The sequence below is a fragment of the Ornithodoros turicata genome, chromosome 1 (assembly GCF_037126465.1).
Source record: "Ornithodoros turicata isolate Travis chromosome 1, ASM3712646v1, whole genome shotgun sequence".
In the NCBI taxonomy this organism is placed as follows: domain Eukaryota; kingdom Metazoa; phylum Arthropoda; class Arachnida; order Ixodida; family Argasidae; genus Ornithodoros; species Ornithodoros turicata.
Window position 1 is genome coordinate 56,064,928 of NC_088201.1, and position 9,973 is coordinate 56,074,900.

The 9,973-nt window shown below is 42.0% G+C and overlaps 1 protein-coding gene across 1 annotated transcript; it reads right to left on the reverse strand.

The window, feature by feature from the left end:
* Positions 1–90: 90 nt before the first annotated feature.
* Positions 91–9,900, reverse strand: LOC135378264 (small nuclear ribonucleoprotein E-like). The gene is made up of 5 exons (XM_064611245.1): positions 9,730–9,900; positions 9,054–9,080; positions 6,255–6,317; positions 3,187–3,265; positions 91–259 (listed from the first exon to the last, which is right to left on the reverse strand). The coding sequence occupies exons 1-5, from the start codon at positions 9,784–9,786 to the stop codon at positions 201–203; spliced, it is 285 nt and encodes a 94-aa protein (XP_064467315.1). The 5' UTR covers positions 9,787–9,900; the 3' UTR covers positions 91–200.
* Between the last annotated feature and the right edge of the window lie 73 nt (positions 9,901–9,973).

Here is a 9,973-nt window from a genome sequence, read left to right on the forward strand (position 1 = left end):
CTAGATAGTATTATGTTGGATTGTTTTTGTGACAACCATACAACTATAGAACTCAAGTTGAACATGAAGTTAGTGGACCAGAGGGTAATGGACATAATGCCAATACATTTATGTTTCAGGTGCTGTACAAATGAAAAAGAAAAAAGAACATGTTGTGATGGAATGAGACAAAGTACACAACAAGGATGAGCGCACTCGAATCACATGGCCTGTGTGCTCATGATTAATGTGATGTTCTCTCCTTTCAGCAGGATACGACCTAGAACGAAATGAAGGACAAAAATTCAGTTAATGTGCATGTACAAGAATTGTCCTATAACATGAGGTCCTTGCACCTAGTCGACTGTGGACATGTACGCAGTTCACCAACCACTCATAAGGCAGTGACAAATTGGCACGACAAAACATTGAAGTGAACGATTTTGTTAAGAGACTTACGCCCTGAACATATGTGCCTTTGTATTGTTCGATGCATGTATGTGCCTTCCTACTTGGAGCACAAAGTGGTAGTCTATAGAATACCACAAATGAATAAAAAAATAAAATGGGTGTCTTTCCTCTAGCAGGGTTTGCTAAGCACGATACTAACTACTGCAAAGTTTGCTATAAAGTCTTGTAAGAAGCACAGCTCAAGCTCCACCTATCATGGTAGTCATGTCTGTGTCTGGGTCATTGGAGCTAAGAAAAGGATCGGGTAAAGAAAACTAGGAAAGCATGTGTCAGAGACAGTGATTGGCAGTACTTGAAGTACCAAGTACTCAAGTAGTACTTTAAGTACATTTCTGTGTACTTGTACTTTACTTCAAGTACTTTTTTCTGAGTACTTTCCCATACTCAAGTACCCAAACTTGGACTGCAGACAAAAAATCACAAAAAGAGTATAAAAAATGCACCCTACTAAAAGCGCTAAAAATGACAGCAAGACGACGAAAACACACAGATAGGGCTATCTCTGAGTTTTCATCTTCTTGTCGTCATTTTAGTGCTTTTAGTGGGATGGAGTACCAAGATCCCAGTATGACATTTTACCAAAAATGATTTTTGTGCTTTTAAAGAGCATATTTCTTGAAGCAAATCTATTGTTGAGAGGCTTGAAATATTGAAAAAGTATCAACGCTTCTATGATTATGTAAAACGAATGGAATGCACACTGTGACCAGCAGTACAATGACTTGGTCCATTGTCATTTCAGTTCTCCCAGTGGAGGGTTCTATGCTTTTTTGTATTGTTTCCTTCATTAGCAATTAATTATCATTTTATATCACATTATATGTGTGATTGCATTACATGATGAACACTCTGAAAGACACACATGCTTTCATTTTTACATTTTACGTTTGTTAATTGGACACATGCATTACATTACTGCAGATCACAGTCGTATAAAAATGAAGGCTTGCATTGTGCTTCATCCTTTTTTACTTTCTTCATATACTTTTTTTGAACATGTTGTATTTCAAAAAGCATCAAGGAATGCCCAGAAACATATGATCCCTGTTTGCTTGCACTTTTTTCCCTTGAAATTTCCTAGCCTGTTATAGCAGACGATTAGTACCGAACACCACACTAGGCAGGTGATCTTGGATCAGTCAGGGCATAATACTATTTTGCATAATCACAGCACAGCTGACTGATTACCCCTCTAACGTTACTGCAATTATGACATCAGGTGAAGTTCATATTCACTGGTTAGCGCTTAACCTAGGACTTTATGGCTTCAGAGCATTTGTCAAGAATATTCGCTAAAGTTTTGAAAAAAAAGGCAAGACACAGATACTAAACAGTGAAATGCAAAGTGATACAAATTAAATTGGCAATGTACTTGATGAGTACTTGAAGTACTTTGCCTAGTACTTTGTACTTTACTTGAAGTACATTTGGAATTGGGTACTTTGTACTGTACTTGAAGTACTAATGATGCCAGGTACTTGGTACTTTGGTATAATTTTGAGGTACTTTGCCCATCACTGGTCAGAGAGAGCATCCTTTGCTTCCAGCAAGTGTGTATTAACTAGTTTCAGAAATGGACATGGCCATATACCATTCACATTCATTCAGTCGTCCTTTCTTGTGTACTTGTATCAGAGGCAGACACTAGATAACGCAGTCACTGACCCACAGATGGAATATATGGCAGAACAAGCATTTAATTACCTGTATGCAAACAAGACAAACACTTATGACTAGGTGTCAATTGCTTTCTGCAACAACATTACAATATTAGTTCGCACATACAAAACATTTTGAAAATAGGGAAACAAAGTTATTTTTGACAGTTTTTGTTTGAGGATTTAACCTGCAAAATAGGGTAAAACAGGTGACATCGAGTGGAAAAGCTGATTTTTGGGTGAAAGGAAAAAACGAGCACTTCACAAATTTCAGATGAACGTGAGATGCCAAGCAGCCATGGTGAATGCGTAGTGCTTAGCGTGCTGAAGTGACAGCATCTGTGGCTGAATTTGCACTGTGGCAACTTCGTTTTCGAGCATTTCTCCAACCGACAATGGTGCAAATCGTGGAGTAAAAGCAGAGTTTACCAGGTTTAACCATTTTAACAGACAAGATGACCACAATCTTGGGAACCAGTTGCAGAAAAAGATAAGGATAAGACTGGAGAGAACAACGAGGATGGGCTGAATGCTGGGTCAGGGGTGTAGGTTTGATGTGTGGTGAAGGTTGTTCATAAGAAATGTTCCTCCATGCTTCACGAGATGTATTCAGACCTTCCTTACAGAATTCTTCAAGACGTTGAAACATCTCAAACCGCAAGTTCAACCATGTGTATGGAACGCTCGTTGCAGTCGACGAGTTAGAAGAATTCATCTTTGGAGCGAATAAACTATCATATCCAAATATTCTACGAAACGATGGCAACAAAGTGTGGGCACTGTCGAAAAAATGTTCTCCACGAGATGCTGGGCTTCTTAGTTCAATGTGTCAATCCCTCCAGCTCACGAACTGCACAATGCAGTGCCTAACTCAATTTGCTGTGCTTCCTTCTGGCTTCAATTCCACTGCCACCCATGATACGTAGAGCAGCAACCCCACTACGAGCTCGTGAACCTCTCCCAACAAATCGGCAGCAAAACACTCAATGCCTCCACTCGCAAACTACACTGTGCTCCAGCTTAAACTCTGCAAAATGGTGCATTCCCCACAAAACGTGAATAAAAAATATTGCCTTACCAACTTGCTTTCTCTGTTTTGTTTTTGTGTAGATCTCTTCAGCTTCATCCAGGACAAGGTTCATGTACTCATCAAAACCCTGTCATCACAATATCACAATATATATCACAATATGTCAGTCACATGTGTCCCACACTCACACACCTATCAGAAAGGATACAAAAAATATGTGCTAGCAAAATTTCAAGAAGCTCTAGTTTCCTCAGCCGTTGCCTGTCATAATTATGTGTTACCTTTTAAATTTAGCACTTGGTCAACATTAAGGGTGAGCATAGGTTAAACAAACAATTCAATATTAGTAGCAGATCCTGGAATCTAAGGCCTAAGGGAAAAATACAAAACACGAAGTGGAGAAAAATCGTTACCCGCAATCACTGATGGTTATGAATTCTCTACTTTGTATGATATTTAGCATAGTACGCAAGTACAATAAGTATAAGAAAAAGGGAAGCCTAGTCTGCATGGCTGCACACAATGTACGAGTTTAACTCAAATGTCACAATACCAGCACTGGACCGCTCTTTTCCCATTACTGGGACCACACCAGCAATGCATATAGAGAAGACATAGAAGTGGCAGGTAGTAATACAGTCCAATCGCGTTAAAGGAGCATGGAAGGGATAAAAAAAAAATCAAGAGGAGTAAAAATCAGGACTGCAAGTCCTGGGACACATATTCGCATAAAAGGTACGACTGCAGTGCACAGTCCTGGTGCACAAAAGCACTTTCAAACTCACGGGTCAGAAAAACCTCCTGCTCATTTCATTCCAACTCGAGGACAGTTTGGACTGACACTTGAGTCCTGCCAAAGTTGTGCATTTAAATGGGAGAAAATGCCCGGTAATTTGAATGCAGGAACGTACACAATGGTTTATTTGAACGACATTTCCCGGCCACGACAAACTGCGCTCGGGCCTGGGAAGCCGCTAGCATGTCAGAGGCACATTTACTTGTGTTAAGTTTGCTTATTTCCATAGGTCCTTGGATTCCATTTGTCGCAGAGAAAGAGAGATTCGGGGTTTAAACCGAAGTTCACAAACTTTGTTTTTGTGTGCCGAAAGATGTGAATTTTGTTTCCCCTCTTTAGACAAAAATAGTGATACATGTTCCGCCATTAATTTGAGGGCATGTTAAGTAGCGACCCCAGAGCGCACGGAGCGTGCTCCTTTTCCGCAGCGTGGATCGACTCCCACGCTCCAGCTCGCAAGTCGGAGCGCGGAAGTGCTGCTCTGGCTCTGTGACATATGGAGGAAGGGGAGGCTGGAAAACCAACGAGACACCTTGGTAACTACGATGGGGCGCATATCGCGCTCATGCTTCTGAAAGACTGTTTAGTAGAGGCACCGGAGTATGAGGGACAGAGCACACCGAGCATACTGGGTACAGCCGCTACTTCACGCACCCTCAGACTATTCCTTCGCTCAAGTTTCCACCAATCGTAATCTCACAAGAGAACAATAGTGTATTCAATATTACCGAATCAATGTGCAATTATGCGCAAGAGCCTTCTACAGAACAGAAACAACCCATACTTTTTCAGGAGGCCCTCGTTAACAAATTTGACTACTCTCCCGAATCACGCTACCCATGCTTCAAATCCAATTAATTTGATGAATCAAATCAAATGATTAAGCAACTTAGGAATTTTGTTCTGCTCCCAATGCCAGCGCCCCAAGGAGGAAGATGTAGCCGGCTTGCTATTCGCGACTCCAGCGAAGCCATAGCCACATGGCGGCGATTTAGAAAAGCTGCGAGTGCAAGTTCAAGATCGCGTCGGGACAGGGAAGCAGTACAGCGGTACACGTTTCTCTTGTTTACGGACAGAATGCCGGCAACAAAGAATGTACGGAATCAAAAACAGGAATGTTGCACTACTAATTTCTTCTCAGCATGTTGGAAATACTCCAGACTTCCTTTTCATCATTTCCTAATCAAGGAGAATGGAACGGAATTCTCATATGTGCTGACCCATCGCATGACTTTTGTGATCGACTGTGTCGCCGCGGTTTCATCTTAATATTAATCTTCGGAATACAGAACAAGGAACCGGCATTTCTTTGTCTTGCTGACATGTATGCATTTTGAAACCTCGTGCAAAGTAAACAATATCACCGCACTAATGTGGCGTAGACAAGCATCTACTATGGGTGTTCTCCACGAGAGAAAGCTTCTGTCTGGTGTTGCACACGTATCAACGAATGACTCGCAAAGATAAAAGTATCAACCAAGTTGTACGTGAATACCAAGAGCAGTGCAGAAAAAGAATACTTCACTGTGCCAGAGCATGTTTGCAGCGCTCAGATTTTTGCCGCACAGCATATGGCATGTTAAATAATTGCACATGTATGGTGTTAAGTGAAGACAAAGAGTCAGATATACACATATGTGCCACAAGTTTTCAAAATATGTATCGTTCACGTATGCCTTTGATATGCAGTCACAGAGTTCTGCAAACGTCACGTCATATGAGCACGTTTTGTCATCACCAAACGAAACAGAGACGAGTTCTCTTGAGTTCTGGCAAATGTGTACGTTAACTTGTTCATCACATTTTTTTATGATTCCATGTGCCTCAAAGTTCGGACAAAAACTATCGAATTCCTAGAGACACTACACTTCACTATCTTTTCTCAAACACCAGGAGTGTAATATTTCTTCCAGCCGTCTTCCTTACCGTGTTCGCTCACCTGAGGTCTCTAAACGTTTTTCGGCTCTGGTAACACTCCTACTGTACATTGCCTTCTTGTGTTTTTTTCGTGCCCTCAATCCTGCTAACAAGAATTTGTATTTCCTCCTCACCACCTTATTTGTCCCCTTTCTGTGATGTACATCAGTATAAATATCTGTATAAAGTGTTAAATGCATCGCACCTGATGAAGTATGGACTCCGTCTGAAAGCTTGTTTTTTTAGCAGAATAAATTATTTGAATGTTGCAACGGAGGTAGGAGGAATATAGCATAGCAGCAATTTTCATCATCTCGTTCAAAGTAACAAAGCTCTATAGCATGTTGGCTAGCATTTCCCCACACAGGCTAACTGCACATGAAGAAGAATCACGTATACTTACAATAATGTGTCCCTCAATGCGAAGGTTCACATTTTCATACAGCCACACTTGAATCCTTGCTCTCTGGAAAAGCAAAAGGCACACAATCGGTCTGTGTGAAGAGGGTCTGTAGCATTTTGTAGGGCTTTGCTGGGCTCTCCTGGTGAGAATTTATAATATGATGATATGATGATATGAGAATTTATGATGACACTGTGAATTGGGACAAAAGGGAATGTGCACAGGAACAAGCTGCTCTTCATTTGAAGTGACAGTTCACATAGAAACACAATGTTAAGATCCACCATGACATGATTTGTTACCATGCTTCAGCAGGAACCGCATGGCACGAAAAACTATCTGAATTCTCCCCTAACCGAAATCAGGACCGAACATTTTCCCTTGCATCACCACAGGCTACCAAACTAGAACTCGAAGTTCGGCAAGAAACTTCAGACCGAAGCATCTCCTTTCGGCCCGACAGCTGAATAGGATCCCTGTATTCATAGGAGGACAAGTCTGCCTCTGAAGTTCCCCTTCCGCCTGAATAGCCATTGGCTGCTTGCTACTTGTGCGGTATAGAACAGTTCAGGTTTTGGCCGCAAACTCCAATCTCCAAAAAAAAAGTTAGGTCCCACTTTCGGTTTGGAAAGAATTCAGCCGGTTTTCGCGCTGTGCGGTTCACGCTTTGGAGTGATCATGTAAACTATCTGTGCAAAATGAACACCAAACAATTCTTAACAAAATTTCATAGCCAGTGACATGGGTCTGTTTGCTACTGGAAGTACCAATATGAGACTGCTTATAGTGCATTAAGAGATGTGGAAATGCTGCTTGGTCATCATTATTTTGTTGGCACGCCCCTGTGACATCTCTAAACATGTACATAGTCATGGAAAGGTCACTGAGTACACCACATGAGCATGTTGCATCATAGTCAGCATAGTGGCACTCTGAGTGGCACACAGTGGAATTAGAGATGCAGGCAGCAACACTTGCAATGCCTTGCTTTTGTCTCCCATGCACTCGCTGTGGATGCAGGTTAAATTATAACCGGGGTTCCAGCATTTGCTGGAAAATGCACTCCAAATATTTTTTGTGAAATTTTGTATTCTGCATTTCCACTGTGAATTTTATGTGCTCAATTAATTTAAAAGCATAGGTATATGCCACTGAGCTTTCTCTGTGCTACACATTCGAGGCACTTGATACACACAGCGCTGACTGCCGAAACGTTCACCCCTAAATGTAACTGTAAATCTATTTCTAGTACTTCCCACTTAATTTTCTTTTTTAAAATGTCTCGCACATACTCCACGTGCAGCCAAAGAGCCTTGGCTAATTTTCTTCTTTAAATACTTTACTGGCTTTGCACTGGGCTTTCAGTGGTGAGACGCTCACCCTGACGGGAGGACATCACGTGCCGCGTGACCTTTCGATGCCACCTGCTCAAACGTCGCTTGGCTGCGCACTGCTGACGATGGCCCAATAAGGCCAAAATAGCCGTCCAGTGCTGGTATGACGACGTTGAGTGCTTATAAACACATATATACCAGGTGTCTCAGTTAAATCCCTGGACTAAATAATTCGCGAACGGGTGCACCAATCCAAAAAGATTCTTTTTTACAAGTATCTGTCCGATACCGCCTACAACCTGCGCACCGTGTGAATGAGTGGGAGGTACTCATTATTTAAATAAAAATTCAAACGACATTCATGAAAAAACAACTTCTAAAGCAGAGCGCCGTCAGTATTAAAACGGGTACTACTTCTTTTGGGACCTTCAGTGGACAACTTTTAGAGAAAAATCTGCCACCAAAGCAGGTCATTTATTGCAGTAATTAACTGGTTTCGGCTTACATATTTTTGTTGCGGCGAAGTGCAAAAGGACGCAATTCATTGGTGTAAGGACGTAATTCACTGGTGGACATGGGAGTGGAAGAGCGTCCTTTTGCTTGTTGTCCACGCTCGTCATAGTTGACGAGCTAGAAGAATATATCTTTGCAGCGAAAATATCATATCCAAATATTCTATAAAAAGACGGAAACAAACTGTGAGCACTGTCGAAAAATGTTCTCCACTAGATGCTGAGCTTCTCAGTACAATGTGTCAATGCCTCCAGCTCACGAACTGCACAATGCAGTGCCTAACTCACGTTGCTGTGCTTTCTTCAGGCTGCAATCCCACGGCCATGCGTGATACATAGAGCAGCTACAGTGGCCTGGGGATTTAACTGAGACACCCGGTATATATAAGAGCACGAACATCTGTATGCCACGCACTTTAACTTGCGACGGACTACGGCAATGCACAAGTCTAGTCTTTCTGCGCCAGGTTCAGGCTCGAGCCCGTGTCAATCTTTACCTCATTCTGCTCTTTTGTGCAGAATATGATGGAAGTGTTCTACTGTGCTGCCATGGTATTCATCCTTTTGCCACAAATTAGATACCCAGCCTTTGCTCATATGTATAACCTAAGACAACAGAGCGTCCAAGAGAACAAAACACTTTGTTTCTAAAGAATTGCAAAAAAGCAAGTGAGCTGGTGAGTAAAATGCATAATGGTAAATCCCTGGGACCCACCCGTCAAGGTGTCTCTAGCCTGGGGATTTGACTGTTATTAACACTTTTTGGCGGTTACTGGGGCATTTTGGGGCAAGTATTACTCCACGCCACGGATGGATGTAGTTTGGTGAAAGGTATAATGATGAATCTCATAGCGAACACCGAAGCCCCACAATCTGACCATGGGCCATGAAACTGTCAGATTCAGAGATGGAGAATCTAACAGGTTTAAAGACATTGGTGGAAGAATACTTACATTTTGCAGGTACCTGAAAATAAGGTTCTGAAAACAGGAGGTCAAGGAGCGATGCAAGAGCCAACAAGTAGCAAGCCAAGCAAGTCTCTCTCTCTTTAACTCAACGCTACCGGTAGCAAAGATAAAGGCGCGAGCGCGTCCTTATTGCTGCTACAGGTAGGATTCAGGCATCATAACCATCATTAATTGATCATTAGTCATCCACCAGACAATATGTCCAGCAAGGTGGTTCACTACAGGGTTAGTCTCGCAAACGTTACACATTTTGATCGCATCATAAAAATAGAAGACGGGGTTTATCCAACACCAAACTGTGCAGACTGGTAGAGTTGAGACTGGTGGTGGTTGAGTGAGATAGGCCATAAAAAATGCATAGAGTGAAATTTTGCTTGATTTTTAATTTTTCTTCTACAGGGCCATAATGCTCACAAAAAATTCCAACAAAACTTCAGATAAATGGCTATCAGTCTGCAGAGTTTCGGATGGGTCAAACCTAGTCTTCTATTTTTACAGTGCGATCGAAATGTGTAACGTTTGCTAGAATAACCCTGTAGATATGATTTTACGGAATACAGATCATTCAGTCCTAAGCGTTACGCCAGAACAATGGCAGCCGGTCTCATTGGCGCTAACCGTCTCAAGTATCACTTCAAACATTTTGCATATCAAAGGATACGATGGGCTGCACCATCACCTTCTGCACCTTTTGACCAGGACCACCTTTGTAAGACATTACTGTTTCTCTTTTGCAAAGCACACAAATCGATTAAACCACTTCCTTAGCGCACAGCACGCGGTAAACACGCAGCCCAGCTCGATGGCGATAGGCGATAGTAGTGGGACGTGGGACTTGGTGGGTAGCAACAAGCACATTTACAACAGTTTTCAATATTGAAAGCAAATATTTATATACTATACCA